At 40.4% G+C, this 27,941-nt stretch overlaps 1 protein-coding gene across 6 annotated transcripts in view; it reads left to right on the forward strand.

The window, feature by feature from the left end:
- The window catches only part of COL4A5 (collagen type IV alpha 5 chain), an 81,986-nt gene that overhangs the window by 27,095 nt on the left and 26,950 nt on the right, over positions 1–27,941 (forward strand). For all 6 annotated transcript variants that reach the window (XM_039571982.1, XM_019290836.1, XM_019290837.1 and 3 more), the window contains exons 3-30: positions 5,375–5,464; positions 6,759–6,803; positions 7,531–7,575; positions 7,682–7,744; positions 8,516–8,569; positions 9,271–9,297; positions 10,490–10,570; positions 11,609–11,671; positions 12,199–12,234; positions 12,333–12,374; positions 12,482–12,574; positions 14,731–14,784; positions 14,889–14,945; positions 17,145–17,189; positions 17,290–17,343; positions 17,522–17,563; positions 18,029–18,161; positions 18,742–18,915; positions 20,110–20,193; positions 21,405–21,497; positions 22,069–22,139; positions 22,360–22,551; positions 22,993–23,161; positions 23,824–23,916; positions 24,001–24,105; positions 24,671–24,768; positions 25,034–25,184; positions 25,832–25,945. In XM_039571982.1, the coding sequence (XP_039427916.1) occupies positions 5,375–5,464; positions 6,759–6,803; positions 7,531–7,575; positions 7,682–7,744; positions 8,516–8,569; positions 9,271–9,297; positions 10,490–10,570; positions 11,609–11,671; positions 12,199–12,234; positions 12,333–12,374; positions 12,482–12,574; positions 14,731–14,784; positions 14,889–14,945; positions 17,145–17,189; positions 17,290–17,343; positions 17,522–17,563; positions 18,029–18,161; positions 18,742–18,915; positions 20,110–20,193; positions 21,405–21,497; positions 22,069–22,139; positions 22,360–22,551; positions 22,993–23,161; positions 23,824–23,916; positions 24,001–24,105; positions 24,671–24,768; positions 25,034–25,184; positions 25,832–25,945 (2,368 nt within the window). The remainder of the gene's footprint in view (positions 1–5,374; positions 5,465–6,758; positions 6,804–7,530; positions 7,576–7,681; positions 7,745–8,515; positions 8,570–9,270; positions 9,298–10,489; positions 10,571–11,608; positions 11,672–12,198; positions 12,235–12,332; positions 12,375–12,481; positions 12,575–14,730; positions 14,785–14,888; positions 14,946–17,144; positions 17,190–17,289; positions 17,344–17,521; positions 17,564–18,028; positions 18,162–18,741; positions 18,916–20,109; positions 20,194–21,404; positions 21,498–22,068; positions 22,140–22,359; positions 22,552–22,992; positions 23,162–23,823; positions 23,917–24,000; positions 24,106–24,670; positions 24,769–25,033; positions 25,185–25,831; positions 25,946–27,941) is intronic.

Below are 27,941 nucleotides of genomic sequence, written 5' to 3' on the forward strand. Positions count from 1 at the left end.
CATTCCTTGGCATTTGCTTGCTTTTAGTTCATTGAGTATATTCCCAATTTACGTACCTAGTGAAGAACAGTATTCCCTTGATGGCAAGATTTCCAAGTTAGATTTGGTTAGCCAAACATGAACCTGGTTAATGTTCCTAGGGGATCTTCAGATGGAGGTGCCCAAACCAGATGCATCATAACACTGGTCACAAGTTATTTCTGGTTCCGTTTGAAGGCACTTAACCATCAGACTTCTATGCCCAATGCATAGAAGGTATTGTTGCAGGTACAGCTTTGGAGAACCTTTCTATAAGTCTAAGCTGGCTTTTTTCTGGGCTTGTCACAGCTATTTTGTGAATTTACTGAGCAAGCAGCTGTTGTCTGGTTAGTGTGGATATAATGCAATCTGTCCTTAGAATGGACATGAAATTCGGAAACTGTGATTCATTTCCACTGCAGCCAAGGTAAACACAGCATAATCCTGAAGCATGCCAGAGGGTTTTTAAACAGCCCTTCTGAAGCTTGCAGACCCATCATGTACCTTATGTAAAGGAAGGATGAAAAGAAAGCCCATATTCCTAGGTATGATGTGTTGCAAGTGGAACTTGTTTGAGCATACATGCACACACCTCATGTTAGTTGCCCTGTAATTACAAAGCCCTCAGTATTTGTTACATTGCTGGAGTCAGCAGTTCAGCTCTGGGGAACCCCAAGATCTGTCCCTGAAATCCTAATGCTCTATCTTATAAATTCTTTGTTTTGGTTTGTTTAGGTTTTGAATTGTTTGTTTGAATCTTCCTAGATTCTTACATTACTACAAGACATCAATGGCTGTCTTAAGATAATTAGCTTGAACCCTCACAGTGTATCACTGTGATCTCTACATTTGATCTAAGTTTCCAAATCCAATACTGCTTCCTTCTGCAGTGACCTCTGAACCAGGAGTCACACCCTACAGCTCCTTGCCTAATGGGTGTGGGAAGAGCACTAGACAAAGAGCTGTTTATATAATCTCCCCTCTTTGATTCTCCCACTAGGAGTGTGACAATGTATTTGAAGATGTTCTGGAAGTCAGGCATATGGAACCTGGTTCTTTACTGGGAAGAGAGGAGGAGCCTTGTTTAATGCACTCTGCTGAGCCCTGCCTTTTTTTCCACTGGGCTTTGCTTCTGGCCCTAAACCGGCATCTGCATCCAAGTCGCTGCTCACTTGCATTGTCAGCTAAGAAGTGCTGCTTTGTTCAGCTTAGCAGAGCCTAGTGCATTCCTTCTGAGACTCACAAGTAGTCTTCTTCCTAAGCATCATAGCATTCCCTTTAGGGTATCCCAATTTTAACAGGTCAGGTACAGGAATACAAATTGAACTGTAACAAATAGGAAGACTATTTTCTTGTCTTGCTTAGGGGAGCCACAGCTCTAATTTAATTGCTCCCATGCTGCCAATGATTCTTCTTTAACTCAGCCTCTGCCATGTGCCCGTGTAGCATAAGTAGCACATTATCTCTAGAAGAATCAGAGCACAGTGAGCTTTTTTTGAAACCCACAGTACAACAGCTGACAAAAATCAGTGCACTTATGTTTTCTTTGTCTTCTCAAACCCACCTTACTAAACCTGAATGTAAAATGAGTAAAGTCCAAGCATGCCTAAAATGAAATAATGAAGAAAAGAGAACTCAATAAAAATCGATTGCAGCTGGGAGCCAGTTTGCTTTTACTCAAAGTAAGCAGCTCAAAAATGAACTGGATTTGGCAAAGGTATTAAAGTTGAAATGAATGATTAAAATGTTACATACAGGTGATTATAGGAATTGCTCTTACTCTTCAACTATAGGAAGTGTATACTTTTCACTGAGGCAACTGGGTTTTAAATATTGCTCTGCACTTTTGAGATGAACCTGCTTTAATGCTTAAAAGCTTGTTCCTGAGTAGCTAGCTAAAGAAATAAACAGGGCAGATGCTGCACACAGAGCAATTTCTAAAACAAACCAGTAAGACTTGTAGATTATTGGGCTGCTTTTACCTCTTGGGAAAAGAAGATCCAAAGCTGCTGATAAGATCAGCTTGCTAAAGACTGGGGTAGAAGAGGAGGGGGTGGTACTGAGTCTTAGCTGCTCCAGCTGATAAAGCCCGAAAGCCCAGGGCTGGGGGCACTTAGCCCAGGACTACTTTGGGTTTTGCGTAAGTGCTGCTGCTGAAATGGTTTTCATACCTTCCCCTAGCCAGGTATTCCTAATTTCCTCTGGGGCTTGGGAGGCCCTGCTCAGAGCAGTTGGTGAGCTGATCTCACTGAAAAGAAGTTTCCTTGTAAATTTTACCAGTTTCCAGCCTAATCAATTCCTTCACACAGTTTATGTTGCAGCACAATGCTGTGGCTGTGATAGAAACGCCTAGCGTAAGGTGGGACTCTTGTTTTTCACAGAACCTAAGATGCAGTTTCCCCTCAAAATAGCTGCTAATTATGCTATTTTTGACAAATATGGGGGACAGTTATCTGATTTGATCACCTCAAGCTGAAGCCACATATTCTGTGGTATCATACTATTGGTCTCATTGGATGTGTATTCCTGGAAATTCTGAGTCTCAGAAGAAAATTATCCATATTTGTCCTCAAGATGCCTATTTCCTTCTGCCTTTATCATGATAAAATTTAGTCCAGTTGTGATCCAAGCTCAGCTTTTCTTTTCACTGTTGTATACAAATTCCTAAGAAGGAGTTAATCACTTCGTCAAGAATAATTCCATGGTAGGTGTCTGTGCTTCGTAACTGTTGACCTGAACTGTACGAATGTGGCCCTGCAAACTGAAATGTTTACAATCCTGATAAGTGACCACTGAGCATTAATCCTCAACTGTTTCATCTTACAAAAGAAGCCACAGATGACATCCTGAAGAAATTTGATATGTTTTGAAGCATGCAAGTCCTGTCAGAGGGGATTTCTTTGCTGCATTAAGCTGTCACTTCTAACACTGTGTTTGTTTTGCATATGTCTTCATTAGATACTGTAGTTTTAAATGTGTTAAATTAGTGCTCTTCAAATTGAGAAGAATTTGTTGGCTAGCATTATAATCTGAGACAGCTGTTATTTTCACCCTATTGTTTAGAAAGGTGGAGAACAATATGGGTGGCTATGGCATGACTTCTTCCATGCTGTGTATCTTAATATTACTGTGGACATTTGTACATTAATTTAGTTTTGAGCAGCCACCCATAGTTAAGTGTTATAGACTCTAATGTTCACTATTTTCATAGCAAGGACAGGAAGCCAGTATGTGCCTCTCTTGTGAAATGGTACAGCCCTGTTCTTGCATGTGTTTAGGCATTAAAATGGGCTGTTCAACTACTGCTTTTCTGATTTCTTTTTCTTTTTTTTTTTTTTTGCTCCAATTTTTAATTTTTTTTTTTTTTGCCATAAGTATACCACATCAATGTAAGTAATTTTTCTGGTTTCTCTCCCCATACTGTCTATTTATAAATACATAATTTTGGAGAATAAATTCTAGAAATGTGAATGACTTGTGCATGCTTTAAAACTGCATCTATCCCTGCTTGTGTCCTATTATTAGAGTAAATGGAACTCTGCCAAATTTTTCTGTATCCCTGTTTAATTGGCTATATCTTGCTGCGGCAAAGCATAATTTTAGGGTGTTTCCCAACTATATTTTTTTCTTTCTATCCCCCAAGCAACAGTCATGTTCAAGCTTGTGAGCTGGCAGTTTTGCTGTATTGGTGTAGCTGATTGAGGGCAATTAAGATCAGAATCTTGACTCCTCACCCATTCCCCAAGTGAATGGTGGTTCTATAGCTGGTGCATCTTTATTTTGCTATGGAAACAATCTTGTATTTTCAGGATTGGAAGAGGAGATCTGAGTTGACCTAAACCTTTGCTATTTATATTTTAGTTTAGTAGCTTCCAGTCTGAAACAAGAAGTATCCAAACTTCCTCAGTTCTTTCTGTGTAAGCAGAACTGGCTAGTGAGTTTTTGCATTTATAAGAAAATTCATTGCACACTAACCAGGAACTTCAATCTCATTGTATCTCCAACGATATAATGTCTTTTTTGGCTTTGACTTTTTTTGGAAGACTTGGTATGTTTCTTTTCAGTTTCAGTATGTTTCTGCAGTGAGCAGGCAGTTTTTTCTGCCAAATTTGTAGCATACAAATCTTCATGAAAATCAGTATGGTGTGGGCAATAAGAAAAATCTGGGGGCAGAAGCAACATCTGAAAACTGTTGTCACTTATGGAATCATCTATGGGCTGTTTAAATAGAAAACAATAAAAAAAAAAACCCACTCAGAACTGGATCAGCATGGTTTCTCTTCCCACCCAATTTGCCACATTTCTTTAACCAATTTTTATCAAAAATAGGTATTGTAGTGCAGCTATTTCCACTGTAATTATTTTGAACTTTGATGTAAGTTCCCATAGGACATGTCTGATGTACTCCCTCAGCTGTCCCCAAGCACCGTCCTTCAAACAATCTGTTTGCTTTTGGGGGTAATTTGCTGGTAAACTCCACAGGAGTTGCCCCAGCAACAGTTTCCTCATGCAAGGCTCTCATTGTTGCTGCTCACTTTCGAAGTGGGCTTGGAAAATACTCATTTCAGTTTCAATACTACATACAGTTCACTAGCATCTGTTGGTGCCTCTTCTGTTTCTCTTAGCTGTTTGGCTTCATGTTCCTCTTTCTTTCAAGGCCTTGGCTTCCCCATTCCATGATTGTTTAGAGTGGAGACCTTGGCATAGTTGCATTTTAGAGAACAGTTCTTCAGCCTTAGATGACACACAAGGTCAACCCTCTGCTAAAAATCTGTTCTAGCAACCATTTGTAGATGCTACTTTCTCTAACAAAAATGTGAAGAGTGACCAGGTTGAGATTACTAGGCACTGTGTAGCCTGGCTAGCCCCTCACACATCTGATATGCCTCTTGTACAGAGGTGTGTTTTTTTAGTGTGCAAACACAATTCATGCCAGAGCTTGCTCCAAAATCTGGTTTTGCCTAATGTTTTCCTTATCTGGCACTCCCGAATTCCTCATTCTCTCTCCTTCAGGGACACACTAACCCTTTCATATCCTGGCCTGAGATAGTAACACTCCTCCACAGTCTTGCTTTTCAGATGATGTAGCAGACCAACTGTATAGCTCCATGCAGAAGTACTTGTATTGGGCTTGCATGGGATAAACACCCTATGAAATCGGTTTAAGTGCTGTAATTAAAGGTAATGCATGTCTGTGTTCAGGAATTTCTGTAGTTAAGCAGGTGAGATGTTTAGTCACAGTGTTAGTTTGTTGGTGTGATGACTTCCTACAGAAAAGCAGAAAGATAAAATATGTTTTATCACATATTTTGCTTCTGTCATATTTCACCTCCACTACTACCTATTCTTTTTGTAGGGGGAAAGGGGATTCCCAGGCTTGGAAGGACAGCCAGGTTTGCCTGGATTCCCAGGACCAGAAGGACCACCTGGTCCAAGAGGCTCAAAGGTATGTCCAATTCACTTGAATGGCGTGAAAGTTCTGGGCAGCATTTGCTTAATTGTGGTGCTGATCCTAAGCAATTCCGGAACTCCTGATTATCATTCGTTTCATAGTAAAAATCTTCAGTTGTTGGGGTATAACACAGGTTTTTTTGGTTGATTAGTTTGACTAGTCAGCCAGTGGAAAAATATTGCTCTGAGTTTCCTATCCAGTTCTTCTGTCTACACAAACACTTGCCAGCACTATCTGTGCACTTGTATCCTTTCACTAGGTGCTGCACATTAGGATCAAAGAACAGGTTTGGCAAGGTGCTGTGATGTAGCTTTGTTAGTCCTTGCACTAAGGAGATCCTAGCTTAGCCTAGTTCACTGATAAGAGCAGAGTTCTGCTCTCAGCTGCCCTGAGGACTCCCACCGGGTAGGTAAACTGTTGTTTGCACCTGGTGGCATTCCTGGGATGGGATTCCTGGGCTGGGTTTGGGTGGGGTGATGCAAATGAGGGCCTCATTGAATCTATGTGCAGAGAGCTGAGGAATGCTTCTGGCTTTCCCTGGAGTGGTTCCATTTATTTCTATTCACTACTGAATTGCATCATTACACTCAGATGGTGTAATTCAGCAGTAAAATTCCTCTGAATGTATTTGCCTTTAACATACATAAGGATATTCAGGATCAGCCATTTCTTTTATAAATGCTCACAGTATAAACCTAACAGAAGCACATCAAAAAGAGGCAAAGAAAAAAAATAGGCAGGTGATAAGAAAAACATAAAGGAATTCTGCACTAAAAGAGAAGATTAATTGTATATAACAAGAGTGAAACAGCACAGGAGTTTTAGACTAGAAACTCTTGTTACACTTTTATTCTATGAATGCATTTTCTGAAGATTTTGATAGAAAGTTCTGCATTGTGATTCTATGGTGATCATAATGCAAAGTAACCCTGGTACAGTCTGATCCGTGTTGAATCGTGGCTCCCCTGCTCTGCCCACAAGAGGCCGCTGGAGGATGTTGCATGGGAGGCCTGACCCTGTGATTGTCAGCGACCTGAGAGCACCGTGACCTTTAGGAAAATTTTCCTCTAAATCATGGTTAATCAGCTGGAAAAAATGCTTTTCAGCTCAGAGTCCAACGCCAAAAGTTAAAGTAATTTTGAACCCTATAATGCAGGAAGTAACAACTACTATAACTTTTAGTCCACTTACTGTTAACATGTAGAACAGTTTATGCTTACTGTTTAATTTGATAGAAAGAAAGACTGCAGCTTGAGTGTGAGTTCTTGTTTGTTTTGTTGTTTTTTAGGGTGATGATGGTCTTCCAGGGCCTATTGGACCCAAAGGAATCAGAGTAAGTATTGATGCAGTTTTAGGGTGATATGTTGGAATAATGAATAAAGACTGACAGGCATTGAGTGGGTCCTAACAGAAGTGGTGACTGACAAGAAAAAAACCTGACTCAAATCTGAAGAGCAGTCTACCTACCAGCTAGAAGAGATTGTACTACTTTTTATAATTAATACAATCTTACATATTGTTTGTATTTCATAAACTCATTAGGGAGAGCAGCCCCAATACTTACTTGATTTGTTTTGCAGTACAGGACCTAAACAAGTGCTAGTACCTTTGTTTCAATGTATTCTGAAGTAGAGGCAGTATGTCTAAGGTCCATACAGGAGAGGTGGGCTTGTCTGGAAGTCCTTTAGGTTGTGCCTGTGCTTTTTCTGTCGAACACCTCAGCTGGTGATAATTGATACATCTTTGACTTCACTGGCCACATGCATTTTCCATGTGTGTTTATTTATTTTCTCTATATATCTATAATCTATTACTTCAGTAGCCCTGCATTGTCTTTTCTATGTTTTTGGGACTATTTCCCTGAAAGATTGGTAAGAACCTTGAATGCCATGTCAGCATGGCGTTCTTTTTTTTTACAGGTGATTCAGATGTCTCTTTCTGTCTTCACTTAAATTTGCACAAATAAGTTACATTTAGTGAAATCTAGGTAAATCCTTTTGCACACCCATTCCTACCATACTGTTTCAAACACGTGGTTAACGTGGTTAATTTCCTTCCAGGGACCTCCAGGGCTTCCCGGGTTTCCAGGAACACCAGGACTTCCTGTGAGTAGGAATGGGCTGTATAGATAGAAATCTGTTCCCTTTTGTCTTTCAAGCCCAGAAGAGCATCCTGCAATCTAACTCTTCTTTCCTCTTTTCCACTTTAAAGGGATTGCCAGGACAAGATGGGCCACCAGGACCTCAGGGTATCCCAGGATGCAATGGAACAAAGGTGGAATTCCTTTAAGAATCTTAATGCAGCAATAGTATGGTAAAGAGTTCTTGTTCTCCTGACTGTAAGCCAATAGGTTTAGTCTGTTGAGTGCCACAGTACTTGCTGTTACTGAGTTGTGCAGGTAATTCCAAGATAATTCAGACTTACACACCTGTTTGAGAGAAGGGGTCATTGTCTGGTACTTAAAGCACAAGTTCTGCCAGAAATTGCCAGCACCAAGACACAACGTTGTGTACTCTGTAGCCGATATAGTTAAACTGTGTTCGAATCCTTAAGTGTGTAGCTTACAACTGAGAGGTGTGTCTGATAATGAGCTCAGATGCTGTGTCTTGTCATTGTAGTACTCTTGCTACCAAGAAAATCTCATTACTTAGCAGTGAGACTTTTTAATTCTTAATTTTTTAATATTATATTGAAAATACTGATTCAGTGTCTTTGTTGGAGGGAGTCACTTTATTCTGACATGCTACTTAGCTTCACATTATGATTTTCCCAGAAGAAAAGTTGATCTTCTATAACATTCCATGGGTTTTCCATCTCTGTAGTGTAGTACTTTGCCTGGAAGTATGCAGAAACATGTGACTGTGGAAATTTCTGTTTTAATCAGTTGTATAAATTAACTAAGATTTTTCTATAGCTTGTTCCAATACAATTTGCTATTCTGGAGTCATAAGCTAACAATGACACTAGACTTTGAGTGAAAACTTGTTTTTCTGGTTTTGTTATGTTTTGATTTGGTTTTGGCTAATAATTTTCTTCATCCCTAAGGGAGAACGTGGATTCCCAGGCAGTCCAGGTTTTCCTGGTTTACAAGGGCCTCCTGTAAGTAAAAGATTTCCCAATCAACTACCTGTAATCCACAGAAAGACTTCTAGTGTGAAAAATGAGATAAATATCAGCCTCTTTTTGCATTTTTTCATTTAATAAATAGGAAATTTTTTTAATGTTTAATCAGAACATTTTAGATGTCCAACGAACATGAGGTTTCTGCTGTATGCTGTGGTAAATCTCAAAAACCCCTTTGAATTTTCACATGCTGAGATGCTTTACTACCTGCAGAAAAATACAAATACATGCATATGTGTCAGAGAAGTAAGATCTTGTTACTGACATTTAGTACCTCTAAAGAGTCTTACTGGTGATTAATGGGTCAGAAAAAAGAGACAGTGTAGGGTGTTTTCAGTACAAAACACAAGGATGGACTGTCAGTACTGCAAAGTGACTGTCAGAACCAAAGTACAAACAGAGGCGTAGTAGACAGGATGGATAATAGGAGGCAATATAGAAACAAATTGCTAAGAAAAGGAAATATAAACCTTCTAATGCTCAACATTCACTGTGAAAGTTCTTCTCTAATTTTTCCATTTGATTCTGAAGTTCATAAAAATTTTATTTTCCCCTGTTCCATATATTTTATAAGTTTAATGTTTTCCTCATGGTGTAGATCTGATTAGTGGTTTGCAAATAACATACCAGTGATTTCTTTCTATTGATCTTTCTTTTTTTGTTTCTTTTAAACAAAGGGACCTCCTGGTCTGCCAGGTATGAAGGTAAGTGTGCTGTACTCTCACATCCAGGTACTTACCAGACATGGGTGTGCAGTGTGATCTGCCATGAGTAACCTGCTTGTTTTATGCAAGACCATGTGCATCCACTGGAATCTGGAGTGACATTCTTGGTGTTTCTAGTGCAGCTAACTGGAAATTCTGCTGTAGCTTAGTTTGGGTTAGTAGCTTGAGAGGTAGCAGAGTGTTTTCTGAAGCTGTTTCCTTGGGACTGTGAGGGTCAGTGTTGAGGCATCCAGTTTAACAAAATGTCTACAAACACCCAAATGCACCATTAGTCTGCCTGTGCATACTCAAAGCACTCCTAAAGACTAAACAACAGTGACCTAAAATATCCAGTGACAAGAATAGTACATCTTTTGTTCCTTTTGAAAATGTTTTTTGTACGCTATATTACATAGATGGCCTTTTCTCCAAATGTTGTAAAGAGTCTCATGGTCTAATGTTGAACCTTAAGAAGCCCTTTTATTTTTTAAGGGTTTTGTTGTACCTTTGACCAATTTGAGCATGGCGCAAAACATCAGTTTTCATTCAAATCTATTTAAGAGGAAACCTGACCCACAGAGTTACTCCTGAGAGGACAGCATAACACTGGTACTGGAAAATTATGACTGTTAAGCTGAATTGTTCTTCTTAGCTCCTTTTCTTCCCAGTTGTTTTGAAGATATTAAAGAACAATCTCATCAGAGCATATACTTTTAAAACAAAGATATTCCCTGAAATCAATAAGAAACTGCTTCAATATAGAGCACGAAGCATAACTGTTGTAACAGCACACTCAGCACTAATCTCATGAGCTGCGACATTGGAAAAAGCTGAATGAGCCTTTTTTCTGTTGTGTCCTATCCACTGCTTTCACATGAAGCTGGAATGTTTATTTTGTGAAGAGTTTGTGTTTCAATCCCCTAATCTTTTGGAATTTAAATCAATGCTGATTTTATCTTTGTATAAAACAAATGTTTTAAGGATTGTTAGTTTAGCCATTTAGAATCTTCATCTCTCCTGAAAAGAGCTATTCTTGGAGAAGCTCGTGCTTATGTTAAAGTGTACTGCTAGGGTGTAGCATAGTTCAGGGTCTCTTAGAGTCTTAGAAGCCACTATGTGCCCTTTGGAGTCAAAATGATGATAAGGTATTGTAAGACGTGTTGTTAATTAAAGTCAACTGTATTTCTTCTAGGGTGAAGCAGGTGAAATAATTACATCCTTGCAGCCAGGACAGAAGGGTGACCCAGGATTTCCAGGTCTTCCAGGGATACCTGTAAGTTGCATAAAGTACTATTAGGCTGTGTTCTGCCAAAAAGATAACATGAAAAGTATTTTTGTTACAGCACAATTGGCAGCTTTGGTGCTAGGGGATCCATATGTTTTCTTGGAGATGCAGGGCTCACATTTAATGTACTTCTGATTTATGGCTTGAGGGAAAGTGCGTGATTCCATATTGCTCTTAATAGGGTGACCCACAGAACGCAGAAAGGTCCCCTGGTCAGGAAGGTGCTATCCAGCAGACAGCAGTACTCACAGTTACTGACTTGCTTCTCTGCTTTCCCTGCCTTTTTCCCTTCCTAGACATTCTTTGTATCAGTTCTGGAGTTCCCTTCCCTTCTTCTCTCTGAGTCAAAGTCACATCTGGCTTTCTGGCTGTAGCTGCTGTTTTGGATGGTGGGAAGGAGAGGGCAATGCCTCAGCTGTTCTCCTCATGTTGCACCTCCTGAACAGTGTTTCTGCTCTCCCAGCAGTGCTCTGTGAAAACAGCTAGTGACTCCAGGCCCTGTGCTCCCCCACTGAGCCATTCATTGCTTTAGTGGAAGAACAAGGGGAGCCGAAAATGAATCTATCAGTCTGAACTGGCCAGAAGCCAGACTCCCATTTCCTGGTACAGAGAGGCAAGCCCCATGCTATTCTGTGACCAGACTGAGCCTGTTAGCATTTCTGCTCCTCTGATCTGTGCTTTCCTATTGTCTGTTACTGGCTGGGAAGAATCACAAATACAAAGTGTTTTGTTGTTCTCTCTCAGTGCATGAAGAGAAAGAAAGCACAAAAGTAGTTCAAAACAAACAAAAAAGCATTCCCTTATCTGAGCCAAAGAGATGCACTGATGTTAAGAGCAGAACTCTCCTAACATGATGTACACCCCTTTAGGCCTTTCCACAAGCACAGATTGTAGGTTATTGGTCAGCTACATTGATTTGACATGTGTGGGATGCCAGCTGTTCGGGTTATTTGAGCTTACAGCTCTCACTGGGTTTTTTTTTTCATAAAAAGGTGCCTCTCATGGCCTCCTCCCCTTCCTCAACAGGGCCCACCCGGCTCCGTGGGAATACCAGGTCCAGTTGGCCCCCCAGGGCCCCCAGGTTTGACGGTAAGTTTCTTTAACCTGTTGCTCATAAAGCCTTAAATGGGACAGTTACTACTTGGTTTCGTGTTCTCAGAGGCAGGTCAGTGAATTGCAGAGATCATGGTAGTGAGCACTTGGTATGAAGACAGCAGCAACCATGCATTCAGTTCAGCCTTGGAGCTGTTACTGTGCACGTGTAAATAAGATACTTTTGAAACAACCTGTTCCCCAACACCTTTTTGCTTTAAGTGGTGCTGAATCGTTGTGCAGGCTTCTCACTTGTGTGAAACATGGGGTAAGATTTAGCTTATTTAGAGTAGGACGTTTAATGCCTGACTGTTTAATTTCATTTTACTCTCTCACTTAAGGGAAGAACTAGTTTCTTACATATTTGTGAAGTAAAATAGCATGAGTTTTCAAAGGAAGGTGCCTTGTCAGCATGGAGATAATTCACAGGAATTAAAGCTGCAACATTGTTGTGTGGGTTTTTCTCTACAGGGGTTTGTAAAGTGCTTTTATGTGACTTGTTTTTTGGTTTCCTTTTTCAATAGGGACCTCCTGGTCCACCAGGGCTGCCAGGACCCAAGGTATTGTCTTTCTCATATTGATGGTGGTGGTGGACTCTTTTATTTCTCTTTCTGTTTATTTATGACTTCCAAGGGCTGATGAGTTATGCTTTTTGCAGGGTAATATGGGTTTGAATTTCCAAGGACCCAAAGGTGAAAAAGTGAGTAGGTGATCATAATGATATTTTTGCTTATTACTTTCAAAATACTTATGCTTGCCATTTTTGTTTGTATTTCCTGTAACAAACTGCATCTTCCTACACATTAGGGTGAACAAGGTCTTCAGGGACCTCCAGGGCCACCAGGACAAATTGGAGAACAGAAAAGACCAAATGACATTGAGTTTCAGAAAGGAGATCAGGTGAGTGGGACACTACACTCCTCTGCAGTGAGCATGTGATCAAGCTGCAGCCTCGGTTGGTTTGGCTCATATATACTCACATCCTTCTTACTGCAGAGGTTCTATTTTTTTTTTTTTCTCAGAGTACTGAATATTCCAGGCCTGAGTACTTTTCATTTAATAGAAAGCATGCCAGTCACATTAGTTGTTGATTCCCTTAGTAAAATAACTATTCCAAAGAAACTCTCTTAAAGGCAGTTCACAGTAACATCAAAAGTGGTTAAAATACTCCCATTCCTTGGAACACCCAGAATTGCAATTTTCAAAGCAGTCTGGGGTTTCAGATTCCCACTAATTAACCATCTGTGTCATCTATTGTGAAGAAGTCTTTCAAAAATTTTAATTCAATTTCTTCTTTTTTTGTTATTAGTGATGCCCCAAGATCTTTATTCCTTGTGGTCTGAATAAAATGCTTTCCCTGTTTCTGGCATCTCAAAAGTAAATATCAGTCATACTGTTACAAGTAAGCTCAAAATACTGGTTTGATTTGTATGGATCCCTCCCCACACATGAATGCCAGAAGGTCATTGGGAGAGTTAGCATTTTTAAAGTTATTACATTTTTTTCTCTTTCTTTTTCACTGGGGAACATTCTGCAGTACTGTGTAATTCTGGGTGCCATAGACAGTCTGAGCAAAACCAGCAGGATCATGGGTGCCTGGATGTCACATTTTCCTTGAAGGTTTTGTGATATTCTCAAATACCACCCTGAGTAATACAAGAGTTGAAGTAGATATTTTGAGGAAAAAGTGTTGAGTGATCGTTTTTGTGCTCTGATTATTTTGCAAACATCACTGTAGTAACTGAACTTTAAACTATTTGTTTCCTCCATCGATATTTGGATCAGTTTCTTCCTTTCCATTGTCTTATCTTGGGAAACGTGTCAGAGAAGAAAGCTTTAGGACACACCAGTATTTTATTTTAGTGGGGTGTAGGGCAATTCTGCCCTTCATCTTGATCAAAACCATTTGTTACCCTTGCACCACTAAGGCATTAACTAGAACTATGTGCTGGTGTACACTTGCAGTGCACAGTCATCCTAGAAAGGTCTCTGGTTTTGTCTGTAACTGGGTAATAGGACAGAAAGTAAAGAGCAGCATTGTGTGTCTTTATAATTCTGAGAAAATACAAGGTGACATTTTGACCACACTGTCGCTGAAGCAAAAATTCATCTGATTTTATTGGGGTCAGAGTAATTTGCTTCTGTCATCAGGGATTCCTGAAGGACTAATTATACTTGCACTAATTTATGTAAGTGTACAAAGTGAAAGCATTCTATCTACAATCCTTTTAAAGCACTAAGAATTATAAACATTCTGAGTGCATTGCCTTTGACCAACATTTATAATGATTTCTAAGTTTGCAAATTTGTTTTTATTTTCAGTTAAGTTTATACTTGGTAGTATGCAATTGGTAAAAAATGTCAATGTTACAGTTACTTTTTGGTGAAATGCACATAGAGTTCTGGTGTGTGCCTCCACCTATGATCTCTGACTAAAATCAAGCATATAGATGGGCTTGTAAAAGTCTGGGGTGACTTCAAGAAAATAATGGCAACTGCACAGAAACTTTTGGCAGATTCAGTAGCCTGTAACTTTTCTTTATGTTAATGGTGAAAAGATGTAATAACTTGTACAAAGGTGTAACAAGACCAAATAAAACAAGAACTTTTTAACACAATAATCCTGTGACGGTTTTCTGACAAATACTTTGATCCTGATGGCCTCTCAATTTCAGCAATTACCAGTAACCTAATGACTGTTGCTCCTGTAATTTCAGCAGGATCTGGCGTTTGTTTGTTCTTTCTTCGTTTTTTTCTTTCTTCTCTTTATTATTGGATAGCAGCTGCAGGCCACCAAACCAGCTGCTGCAGTGCACTCAGGAGGCAGTTGTGTTTTTAGTGGAATGAATCATCTAAATAAACAGGATGAGCAGTAAATAAAATTTATAGATGCACTTGAAATTCCACACAAAGAAAGAATAAATATGGTCGTTTATAACTTGGAATGTAAATGACAGCAAAAAAAAAAAAATTCTATTTAAGAAAAAAAAAATCAACTGAGATTCTGGGGAGTGATGGAGGCTTTAATCCTCTTTTTCTTTGCTCATGCATGACAGGGTATTCCAGGTGATCCAGGCCCACCAGGACTTCCTGGGCCACCAGGCCCTCCTGTGAGTAGAACTCTTAGTTCTATTTTGTTGCATCTGTATCAGAACTGTAACTTCATTCTACTTTGGCTTGTGGGCCCAGTTTAAGATGACGTTTGTGTGTCCAGGGTCTTCCCGGTGGCATAAAAGGTGAAAAAGGTGAGCAAGGAGAACCAGGCAAAAGAGTAAGTAGTCTGTTTAACCAAACACTTATCTTTCCATTCAGTGTTACTGTTGACAATTAAGCAAATGTTGAATTCAGTTGGGGCCATCAGCCTCTGGGTAAGAGACTGCTTTTTTTTCTCCTTGTAACCTGGCAAACTCGTAGATGATGCACAAGGGGTCATGACTGTGCTTCTAGCTGTGGCTCTCTCAGTGATTTCTCATAGAATTATCTACATGTAAATTTTTGTTTGGGGGGCAGGAGAAAATAGTTTGGATTATGTTATCAGGTTAACATGTGAAAACCTTCAAAGTTTATGGACTGCTTGTCTGAAGCAGCAGCTTTCTGTTTCCTTTTAGAGAGGGTCTTCATTCAGTTTGCTATGTACTGGGTTGCCAAGCAGCATGAGATCGGTGTATATAATAATTGGTGTATATAACCTGGTATATGTAAATTCATTCTCAGTGGGTTTGCTGAGGTGAGTCACAGAACCAAGTCTCTGAACACTGTTAAAACTGAAAGTCCATTTGTCACCTCCCAAGAGACTGCCTTTATGTGCTATCTGGGGAGGGCACAAGTTGGGATAGCTTTATCGAGGGATAGCAGGAGTCTCTGTTCCTGACCAGACTCAAATCAATCCTGGAATTTAAACATACTTGGATATCACAGCTCAGAAAAGCTGAGAAAGATCATAGAAGTGCTAAGAAATAGGATAAAAATAACATGGGCTGGACCAGCAAAGAAAAGAGAAGCTGTAACCAGCTCAAAACATTCTGTATCTTCACTTCCACAGCTTCTGAATGCATAGTTTCATCAACAAAATGGACCCCTTTGAAAATCAAGACACAAGTCCTGCTCAGGTTAATTGGACAATATATAAACACTGTTTAGAAACATGCTGGTGATAGGTTTTCCAATTTCCATAGGAAATAAATACAGTGGAAACAAATGTTTGGTACTCAAGATAAAATCCTTCTTAGTTGCTGAGATTTATAGAAGGGCTTTGATTTGTCTCTTTTAAAGAACATAACAAGCAGATTTACCAAGCCAAAAGTCTCATTATATTTTGAGTGGGTTTTGAATTGTTGCTTCTCTCTACAAAAGTAAATGGGAACCACATAAATTTGCAAAGATCTAAAAGGAGAAAAGTCCTGAAGGGATATGTCAGATGCCTTTTGCCAAAAGTTTGTTTACTAATATTTTTGTTTGGTTTTATTACTCTGAATCTGGGCATGTTGCATACTTGGAAGTGCAGTTTAGCTATTAAGTTACTTTAAAGTTGCATTTTAGTGCTCCATAGGATTCTGTGCAGCTCAAAGCCATTTCAGATATACTCTTTTAAAATGTCAGTGTATGTATTCAAACAGATAGCTCTGCATGTTCACAGGAAATCTTAAAACCTCAGTTTTGAGAGTTAGAACTCATCACTAGTAAATACAAACTTCACAAATCACATTATACTCTGATTCACTAAATCTGTGAGGTCTTATTATCAACTTCTCAGTGACTGAGAGCTGATCTTGGCACTGAGGAAGATTCACTAGGTGAAGCTCAATCACCTGCTCTAGTTCTGTTCCAGCAGGCACCCCCAGACACAGCTTCTGTAACTCTGACAATAAAGTGCCATTTGTCTGCCCAGTGAATGGTCAAAGTGGAACAAAGTGGAGCTTGCCCTGCTTTCATTGCAGCAACGACAAATCTGTTCGGCAATAATACGTTTTTTAGAAGTGACTTCTTTGAGCAGAACTTCATCTTGTATTTTCATTGATACTAAGGAGAAAATTTTGTTGATTTAAAGGAAAGTTAAAATTCAAACATGAAGTTTTATTTAGTTTCACTAGTCATACTGATTTCCTAATTAAATAGAGTGTTCTAGTATTTAGGGAGTTAGGATCTGTTTTCCAAATAAAGGATTTCTCTAATGTAAAAATAGGAGTAGTAAACATAATGAATCAGCAGTAGTTAACTGGAGATCATCTTGTGCTGTATTCACCCAGCATTTCTCTGAGACTTGTCATGGTTTTGTGCTCAGGTTTTCAAAATGATAACTTCAGTTTAGGTAATTCTATTGGTTATGGTTGATGTCTTTGATGTGTTTGTCCCAAGGACTGCATTCTAGATACAGTTGGGCCTATTGAAATATGGGAAACAAGTAACATAATTTCCATAAGAATTCTTTACCACTGAAGCATTTTATTTCAATGCATATTTGTCTTTGAAGGGAAAGCCTGGCAAAGATGGAGAACCTGGTCAACCTGGTAGGGATGTGAGTAATTCATACATTTTTAGTCTAAGCAAGCTCTTTATAAGCTTTTCTTCTGATATGGAAAAGATGAGAGTGTGATTATATCTCCCTTTTCTTGAAGGGTTTACCTGGTGGGCCTGGAATAAGTGGTGCTCCAGGAAGAGATGGTGAAAAGGTATGCCAGGATTTTTGTCATTATTGCTGTAATAGATTGAAAATTTGCCATTACTGAGTTCAGTTCTGCCTGAGTAGTAATTGCTTTGCCTCTGCTATTACAGTGTTGAGGAATATTTGCAATAACTTGTTTATGTACTGCTGCATAGTATCAAAAATGCTCTTAATTTCATTGTTAGGGTGAAAAAGGTGACATGGGTCCCCCTGGTCCTCCTGGAATTGTAAGTTGCTGATCCTTTATTTTTTTCTGCATTTGGTTTATGGTGTTGTTTCATTGTAGATCTTGGCCGACTGAGTGTCCTATCTCCAGGTACAACACCAACAGCACCAGTAAAATTTTTATATATACACTGACAGAAACAATGGTTTCCTTCTTTCAAGATCAGTTCTGTGCTCTGGGATTTGCTAGGTCACAAACACAGGCTAGACTATAACCTCAGACTAGCAAGACTGAGTCAGCCTCACTGAAGCCTGTTGTAACTGTGTTGGCTTGGCAGGAAAACAGCTTCCTATTGGGGAGTGCTCTTTACTGGAATTTTCCCTGGTAATTCAGTGGAGTGGGGAAAGCATCCTGTCATTGGCATAAGGTTCAAAGTATGTTGAACTTCTCCTCCCTCACATGTCTTTATGGTTCCAATGACTCTTTTCTTGGCAAGTAGTTTCACATGAGCATGAAACATTTACAGGTTGTTCCAAGACCAGGCATTGATGCAACAGTGGGACCAAAAGGTAGCAAAGGATTGCCAGGACTTCCAGGAGCCAAAGGGGAGCGTGGATTCTCTGGTAGGCCAGGCCCACCTGGCTTGCCAGGATCTCCAGGTAGGAGTGCAAGTTTTAAATTAAGTCGTATGCTCAAATGTCTGACTGGCTTCACAGTCTTTACACACTCCTTCTAACAGAAGGCAGAATATTTAGAGCCACCTTTGAGCTTGAAGGGAGGTCTTGAACTTCTGGGGATAATGAGAGGAATTATGAACATTCATTGCCCTTGCTGTGGTGAACTGAGGATTCTAATCAGATACTCTCTTAATGCCCCTGGGGGCAATTTATCTCATATCACATACCTATAAGATACATTATCCTTTGCATTGCACAGAGAAAGTTTTGTGTACGACAAGTCTGGTGGGAGCTGATCTGAGTCTACAGTGGGAGTGAACTGTGACACCTGTATGTGCCTTATATATGCACATAGAGGAACATTATCATTCTAATGTTACAGCTTGTATATGTTCTTTTGTCTCATCAATACTTCCTTTCATTAGTGCTGTGGGGTTTTTTTTTTTCCATCATAAACTTAGTTGTTGAGTATTGAGTCAATTTTTCAAACAAACATCTCTAAAAATGTAAAATGTGATGTAAACCTTTAAGCTAGCAAGGAACTAAGTCCTTCCCATCTTAGGGATCACTACTGTTGGACCTCCTGGCCCACCTGGCTTACCTGGTGAGAGAGGACAGAAGGGAGATCCAGGTTTACCTGGGGTTTCTATACCTGGGCAACCGGGAGTTGAGGGACCACGAGGACCTCCAGGACCACCAGGTCCCCCAGGACCACCTGCACCATCTGTTGCTCCTGGTAAGTGATGATCACATAGGCAGCAAGTAGAAGAGACTAAACAGCTTTGACATTTATTTCAGTTTGGGTTTCTGTGGTTTGTTTGTTTGGGTTTTTTTAATTCCACCTCCAAAGATGTAGTTTATCAGCAGCTGAAGTCCATGCGATTCTGTTTGTATACATTCTCCAAGTTGCTCCCATTGCAAATCAAGACATCTGTAGGAGAACTTAAGGCTTAAGGACAGTTACAGAATTTGGGAATTCAGTGGTGTGAGTTGCAGTCTGGCTTTATCATGCCTCTTTCCTACTTCAAGTGAGCCCTGCTGTGAACTTGTGTGAGATTCAGCTAGACCAGAAGACAAGAATCTTTTCAGACCTGAGGGACCTTTGTGCTAACTCACACAATAATGATATTTCTCCAGGGTCTAGCACATTTGGCGGGGATGTACAAAATTAAGTGTATTTCCATTTTATGTTACATCCTATTTAATTCAACTAATGACAGTTATATTAAAATTTGGGCATAAAGCAGGAGGTAACCACTTGGACACTGGCTTGAGTAAATTCAGCTTTCATGATATGATCTAATAAATGCTTGGAAAGACTGTTTCCATCTAAGAGTTGTGATAGCAGGAGAGTCAAAGGTGTAATTTTTCACAGAATTCCAGTTTCATAAGTATTCTGGTGTGTAGACCACATGAAGTTATCTTGGGAGTGGACGCTTTGGATGAAAGCTCTTAGCTCCTTTTTTGGTGTAAGGGAAGTGTAGGGAATGGCAGATGGAATGTAAGAATGGAGAGTTCTAGTGGACAGGGGCTAACATGGTTCAGGGAGGAATTTAGTGTCTAGATGGCATTGGCATCTGAAGTGCCCTTGCCCTGATGATGATTCATAGGCATGTTTTTATGATATGAGGCTGAATATCAGAATGTAATGTGGAGATGGAAGTGTGTAGGCTGTGGGAAGCAGTGGGAGATGGTTGGGGTTGTGAAGAGTTGATGATTGTTGTGTAATATCACTGTTTCCTTTTGAGATTGAATTACATGTGTGGGTTTTCACCAGCAGTCCTGTCTGAATTGCCAAAACGTTTGGTCTGTGATTATGCGAGTGTATTAGAATATCCACACAAATATATTTTTGCACTGAATACATGTATTTGGTGCTGCTGTCAGTCTAACACAAATAGCTCATTAAACCTCTCCTGATTTTGCTTAGGGGAAGGGTTATGTGAGCAGGGGCCACCAGGTCCTCCAGGAATTCCAGGACAACAAGGTTTTACGGGGGAGCGAGGCCAAAAAGGTACAGTGTCATGGCTATATTTTCTATTTTTCTCCTTTTTTTTTGAAGCTTGTTAAAAAATGTAAAGCCTGCATTAAATAAGGATTAACAGTGTCCCTTCCCAGTAGGGTTGAGTGCAGATATTTTATGTCTCTGAGTAAAAAAGCTGTTTTCTTTGGGTGTAGGATACTCCTTCATGTAATATTAAAGCACAGGAGTCTGAGTGATTGAGGATACAACCAATGCCTAGCATGGATCTTGAATAAAGTAAAATGGAACTTGAGGTTTATGAGTATTTCCCAGACAGATAGAAACTGGGTGCTTTGTAACAGCACTGGCCAAGTCTGTGAAAATGTTTTACAGTTCATTAATAAATTTGACATTTTTTATCAAAAGCAGCATTGAAATTATAAATACAAGACTCCTAATTTGAGTTGGTCAATCTGCAGTGAGTTTGTTTGTTTGCTAAGCAAAAGAAAGTTATATTTAATATATATCCTTGTTTCCAAAAAGACAACCTCGCAATGAGGATGCTGATATGGGTAAGTGAGAATCTTTTCCTAGCTCAACCATGGACATCATAAATGACTTTAGGCATCTCACTTAATTTTGCATTCACTTCAAAGAGAAATGTTTTTCCTCATGGAGATTGTAAGGATTAATTCATTAACCTAAATAAAGTGCTCAAATATCACACTGATGAATGTCAGATAAGTCTGTATGTGAAGGAAATTCCTAAGCTTCTTGAAACCAATCTTTTTTTTTAAAGAAATACATTTAGGCTATTGTCAAATCAATGAAACATTCCCAGGTTTTTTTCTGCACTCTGGGAGTTTAATTAAGTTTGGGATTTTGATATCTGTGGTTTAGAGTTGTAGTTAGAAGTGTCAAGTACCTACTTTAAAAGAGGACACTTTGCTGAGGAAAAAAAGGTCCATGGTTTTATTTTCTATTATTGAAAGCATTTTTTTTTGTTTTAATTATTTTGCACTGTCATAAATACATTCTAATCATATCTGATATTGGTTGTCTGACTCCTAGCCACCAAAAAGCTTCAGTTTAACTTGCAGGGGGGACGCTTCTAATATTTAAGCAATAGTTACTTGAAGTAGTCACTTTGGACCTGGTATTGTAGATCAATAGCAAGAAAACAGTTGCTGTTGTGCTGAATTCTATTAATATTTTCTAAAACCTGATGCTCAAGTGTGCCTTTTGAATGCAAATCTTTTTAGGTGATCGAGGAGACACGTGCTTCAACTGCATAGGAACTGGGGTAACTGGGCCTCCTGGGGAGAGAGGACCACCGGGACCTCCGGGTAGTCCAGGTAGGGCTGGAGTCTTCACTGGTTTGCTTAATATATTCCATAAAGTCACTTTTCTGTCGGGGTACTGTGTACAATGGTAACAATATATCTGTGTATTGTGTACAAGTTCAAATGTGCAGTTGTCAGCTCCAGTGCAGAGTTGGTACATGTTGTATTTTGCACAGTGGGAAAGAAAAAAGCTGGGCATGTGTAAAACAAACACTCATTCTTTGAAAATCTAGTCTTTGAAAAATAATTCTCTGTTCAAAGACAGCCTTGCAAGCATTCTGCATATTGAAGCTTTAGGGTCTGCTGTAGATTTAACTAAGAGAGAAAAATTAACTTCTACTACTGCTATTCCTGGAATAATGGAGGAGCTTTTTAAAAGCATGATGTTTTTTGACACTACTGGTTCAACTTAGAGTTGCAAATTTTTTTCTGCTCAAATAAAATGAAGCTCTCAAAAAAAAAAACCCAGAGTAAACTTTGTATGGCTTCAAAACAACTGAGTTATCAATGAAACAGCATGCTCGATATTGTAGCCTCTCCAGATTTATGTTTTTCTTCTTTTATGTTTTTCTGCACTACTCAGGTTCTCCTGGTTTTCCTGGACCAAAAGGTGAAAAGGGGCTTCCTGGATTAACTGGCCTTGTAGGGCCACCAGTAAGTGGTGGTGTTATGTTCTGGTGGGAAAAGAGTATCTCATTTGTCTTGCATGATTGGTAGATCTGTAAACAATAGCTTTAGTTTTTTCATCTAATATGTATTTTTTGTCCATAACTACCTTGAATGCATGATTCTTATATTGTTCCAAACTCAGAGAGGGAGTGAAAGAAAAACTAAAATACCTTTTTTCTTTCCTTTTTTTTTTTTTACCCCTCAGGGCTTCCCAGGCACCCCAGGTGCTCCTGGCAGACCTGGTCCTAAAGGAGACCCAGGGGATGTCCTGACTTCTCCAAGAATGAAAGGTGACAAAGGAGACCCTGGCTTCCCAGGACCTCCAGGTCTCCCTGGCATAGATGGCACTCCTGGACGAGATGGACTGCCAGGTTTGCCTGGCCCTAAGGGGGAACCTGTGAGTTCCATTTTAGGCTGTCTTTGACTGGATGGATGTTTTGGGAAGTCCTGCATGCATTTGACATAGTGCAGATAAGAGAACTGGCAAATACACTTTCTCTGTATGTGATAAGGCAGGATTTCTCTTCAGTAGATGCCAATCTAGTGATGATACACTGAGGTACCTCCTGAGTCTGTCAGTGTTCTAGAAATAAGCTGAGGCTTCTCTTGGGCAGTGTCAGAGGGTTCTTTCTGCTATTGTCTACATTTCACCTATGTACTGGGAGGAACTAAAGTAGCCAGGTTTGGGTCTGCTCTCTACCATGTTAGCAAGATGTAGGCAGCTAATGAGAGCTGGCAGGATGGAAACTGCCAGACTTTCAAAGCAGAAGCAATGAAACAGTTTATTTTTTTGATAGTAAATACATGATCTTTCCCATCCTGCTCTTTCTATTTTCAGGGCAGTGTTGCATTCAAAGGAGAAATGGGTATTCCAGGTGATCCAGGAATACCAGGTCTTCCTGGAGAAAAAGGGCTTCCTGGACCTCCTGGTTTTGGTCCACAAGGCTCACCTGGTGAAAAGGGCATCCAAGGTGTATCCGGCCGTCCAGGGCCTCCTGGTGTTCCAGGTGAGTTGGTCTTTGTGTGCTATTGAGCAAATGCTGCAAAATCAAGCTTTGCCCCTTTTGCTCCCAGGTAGTTCTCAGAACACAATGCTGCTTTTAAGCTTTTCCTAGAGGAATCTGGTATTTGTGAGCTCCCTTACTGAGCATCCTCGCAGAACGACAGGGAGAGCAGCATTTGTACCATGTCACTTTAGGCATGTGCCTCACCTTCTGCTCTGACCTCCAGGGAAGCTTTTCCTTCCTCACTGACTCCAGTGGAAATGCACTGTAACTACCATTGTGTGCTTGCCCATACTGCCGCTACAACAGGTTTGGGAAAAAAGGGGTTGCTTTGAACAAGTTAGCTTTTGTTACTTTCTTGTCAACTACACAGATCCTAATCAAGTTGTGCTGGTGTCAGCTATGGAAAATCCTATTCACATGAGGGTACCTAGGATGAAGCTATTAAAAAATAACAGTTCAGAAAAACTGTCTGAACATTGAACAGGGCTTCTGAGCCTCTCAGTGCTGTGTGGGGCTTGGGACTGGAGAACCTGTTGAATAAAGTGTTGCTGGTGTCTGAGTTCTCTGTAAGCTGGGGATGGGACTGGCAACTTTTTCTGCTGAAAGAAAAACAGAAAAGCAACTCCTACCGAGTGATTCATATTTCTACTTTTTGGTTTTAGGTCCAAAAGGTGACCCTGGCCAGACTATTACAGAACCAGGAGTTCCTGGTCCCCCTGGTCCTCCAGGAAGAAATGGTGATCCAGGTCTTCCAGGTAAGGCAGCAGCTAGATACCCAGGGAATTCCAAGAGCTTTTTATTCTGATTCTGGTAACTATTTGATGTTCTCCTTTTTATAGGAGATCCTGGTCAGCCAGGTCAGCGTGGTTTACCCGGCATCCCAGGTGCAAAGGGAGAGCCAGGTATTCCTGGCATTGGACTTCCAGGTCCACCAGGCCCAAAGGGTATGTTTACTGCCATGTTACTGTGTTGTACTGGCTGGAAGAGGAGACATAAGGGGTGGTGTCTCTTCACTTTTTACTAGTGAGTTGATTTCTGTCTCTAGAATCCTTTAAAAAATGTTTGTCTTAAATCTATACATCTTTAAAACAGTTTCAGAAATATCAGAAGAAAAAACTGAGGAGCTCTTATTACTCTATTCACTGTCCTGCTCCTTCTCAGTAGTTTACATTCTTCAGTAAACCAGCGACACAAAAGTGGGTAAAACTTCGGGAAATGAGCTTGAATCAATAAAAGATCTCCAAGCCTCAAGATGTTAATGTTTCTGATGTGAACTGCTTGTGATTTTTGTAAAAGCTCATGGCATGGGGAGTGCTCCCTCTCAGAGTCCCAGAGACCCTTTGTGGCAAAGATTGACTGCTCAGAAGTTCTCTCAGCTGAATGGGTACCCCTCAAGTATGCTTAAGCTAGCACAGAACTACTTTTCATGGGCCTTAGGCATGTCTGGAGGAGTTGTTCTAATGCTTTCTGGTGTCTTTTCTGCTGCCCTAATCTTTATGTTGTGTGTAGGTTTTCCAGGGACTCCAGGCCCACCTGGAGCTCCAGGAACTCCAGGTCGCCCTGGTCTGGATGGACCTCCTGGACCACCTGGTTTCCCAGGACAGAAGGTCTGTGCTTGTGTTTACTATAAAACTTCCCTTTCTTAGAGGTTTTTCTGTGTCACTGGGAAGATGGTGAGCAGGATTTCACCTCTTGTTCTTAGCTTTTGATGGTGGGGAAGTAAAATATTCTCCTTGACATTTTGAGTGAGTGTAGTAAAATAGAAATTGAACTTTAAGATGGTGGGCATTTTTAATTTGTTACTTTTAACATTTTTAGGCGAGGCTAAACTTAGTAAAATCCCCTTTTAATTTTTTTTTTTTTTTGTTATAGGGAGATCGTGGATTTGGCGTTCCAGGACCACCCGGGCCCCCAGGACCCCCAGGCATAAAAGGAGTTCAAGGACCTAAAGGTGATCCTGGCTTCCCAGGAAGCCCTGGTCTCCCAGGCCGGGCAGGCTTTGATGGAACTCCAGGGCCCAAAGGTATTGAGAACTCTCCCCTGTTTTGTTCCCTTCTGAACTTTTAAAAATGTAGCTGTGCTGGGAGGCATATGGCAGTTAAATACAAGCAGTGCTGAATTTAGAGCAATTACTTCAGGATCAATTTTTCCAAAGCAGACACACCTGTGTAAATGGAATATTGTGTTCTCAAAAGGCAGGCAAAGGAGTAAATCCCAGTCTGTGGGTCAGTATCTGAAGGTCTGTGTTCTAAAGGCAAATAATGTTTATATGGGGGTAAAACTTTATCAATAGAATAATTGTCATTTAGATGCACTGTGCTTCCACATGCTCAGAGTTAGCAATTCATTTACCCTTGCTCTTGACCATGCTCTGTACTGACCTGCCCAGCATGCCTGCTTTGCAGGAGAGCATCTTTTGAATTTGATGTGGGTGTAGCTACATATGTGCGTGTAGCCTAGAAACACAAACTTCATGCAGTCCACAATGAGTGAGGACAAATCCCTGGCTTTCAGAAATAGCCTCTGGAGTGTGGGTTTTTTCTTCTGTCAGATCAATGTTTGTTTGCATGCAAGAATGAGATTTCAAGTACAATGTGCAGGCACTCTGCTCTGAAAGCAAGTGTCTCTGAACTGAGTTCAGTATTTAACTAAACAAGAGTGTTCTTTTAGGTGACCCTGGACCAAGTGGACCACCAGGACTTCCAGGCCCACCAGGCATCCCTGGCATTGGTGGTCAAGGACCTCCTGGATCTCCAGGACCTCCAGGTCCTGTTGGGCCCCCAGGTAAAACCTGCATGAATGGTACCCATAGGTTATTTCTGGCATATACAAGCAGGTACACAAGATGCTGAAGGTCCAACTAGACAGATAGACTGTGTTAATTAGGTATATGTCTCTGAAGGGAGTTTGGTTGCCTTTGTTTAAAACGACTGATTGATGAAGATATGAACTTGTTCCATCTCTGCACAGAAGGGTACATGTGCATGCATGCACATCATTCTATTCATGAAGTTTGTTCAGGGAAATTCCTTTTCCCTTTCATTCAGTGAATGGGCTTGCTGTGCACCAACTCTTGATGTTGCAAATATGTGGCAGTCACCACAGTAAGAACACTTTCTGTGGTCTTGAGCATGCTTTGTACCAAAGCCCTTCCAAACCCATCCAGTTCCTGCCATGCCTGTAGAATGTTTGCGTTGCATGTTTGTGAGCTACACTATTTGAATGTGTGTGCCAGCACTGGGCTTGGCATTGTTTGCAATGCATGCTGACAAATCATGGCCAGCTCTAAGACCATGGGTCATGGATTGGTTGGTCATACTCAGATCTTTATGAACTGTGAGCTGAGATTCAGCAAAGTGCTGAACTTGAAGGTAGGCAAGCACTTGAGTAAGTAGACCCATGGAGCTCGAGTTGTGCTCACATGCATAGTGTGGGTCATGTTTAAATCTGTTCTTCCTGAGTGGGGCAAGGAACATGTGGTCAGGGCACCAGCAAGGCTGGAATGTGCCCAGTGTTGGGAGCTAGGGACAGAAGGGGTTGGGACAGGGCACACAGGGGTTCCCTGGGGTAGCAGTGGGTCCTGTGCCTGGCTCGGTGTGCTGACTGTGGAGTCCTGAGCTGCACTGGAGGATAAACTGAAACAGAAGGGCAATACAGGCCTGGTTTTGGGGTGAGGGAGGTTTGTAGTAGTGTGGGTTTGAATGTTTCATCCAGTGCATGTTCTTTTGTCTTCCTGTAACATCTCCTCTGGTGCTGGCCAGAGTTTGATTTCACATGACCGCCGATTTATTCTGCAAAATACCAATGTTGACAAATGCACAATGATTACTGGAGTGGATGGATTTGAAATGCCTCTATTTTCACTCTTCATCTCTGTACTGATTAATCAGTGTGGCTACTAACAGCATGGGGCTCTGAAATCTGGTGCATGCTGGAAGGTGCTGCTTGAGAAATCCTTATTTCCCTTGGCACTGCTCTGTCTCTGTTTTGTGCAGAATGCCTTACATTCCCTTCTCCCATCCCTTGTGTGTTTTATTAGGCTGTTTTGATTCTGTTCCTTATGCAGCATTAGGATACAGTTTCTGGGACTCTGTTTTTCAGGTAATTTGGAAAATTCTTGGAAGGAAGTCCCTGTCAAAATTTGCTTTCTCTTCCACCACCATTTATTCAAATAGTTTGCAGAAGCTCAACATTTTTCCTTTTTTGAATATGTAACAAATTACTTTAGAATTTACTGTGTTGTCTATATTGTTCTAATTATGATGTGATTACATTTTCAAGACCAGAAATTAGATTAGAATTAATTTCTATTTGAAAAAATATCTTTACCATTCTAGGTATGGAGTTTGTCCTATATATTATGTTCTCATTTTTTTTCTACTTGCTGATAGAAAGCTCTTGAACACAGAACATGTGTATCCCCTATCCATCATCTAGTACTGGTTTTTTTTCTCTGCAAAAAAAAGCCATTTCAGGCACATGACACCACAGTTTAAAGCAGTGATAAGCTGCTGCCAGAGAGGAACATGCTGTGCTAGTTTGAAAACAAACCAGTGAGAGGCACTAAGTCAGAATAACAATTTAATGGAAATTAAAGAAAAGGGGAAAAAAAAAGGTAAAAGAAAACACTGTCAAACTGACAGAGTCAAGGTACAACCTGACACCCTGTTAAGCAGGGTGGTGGTAGCAGTCTGGTAGAAATGGTGGCTGCAGTCTTCTGAAGCTGTGATCCTGTAGTAAAACAGTCTGCTCTTCCTCAGGAAGTCCAATGGTGGCTGTG

Source organism: Corvus cornix, chromosome 4A (genome assembly GCF_000738735.6).
Source record: "Corvus cornix cornix isolate S_Up_H32 chromosome 4A, ASM73873v5, whole genome shotgun sequence".
Lineage (NCBI taxonomy): Eukaryota > Metazoa > Chordata > Aves > Passeriformes > Corvidae > Corvus > Corvus cornix.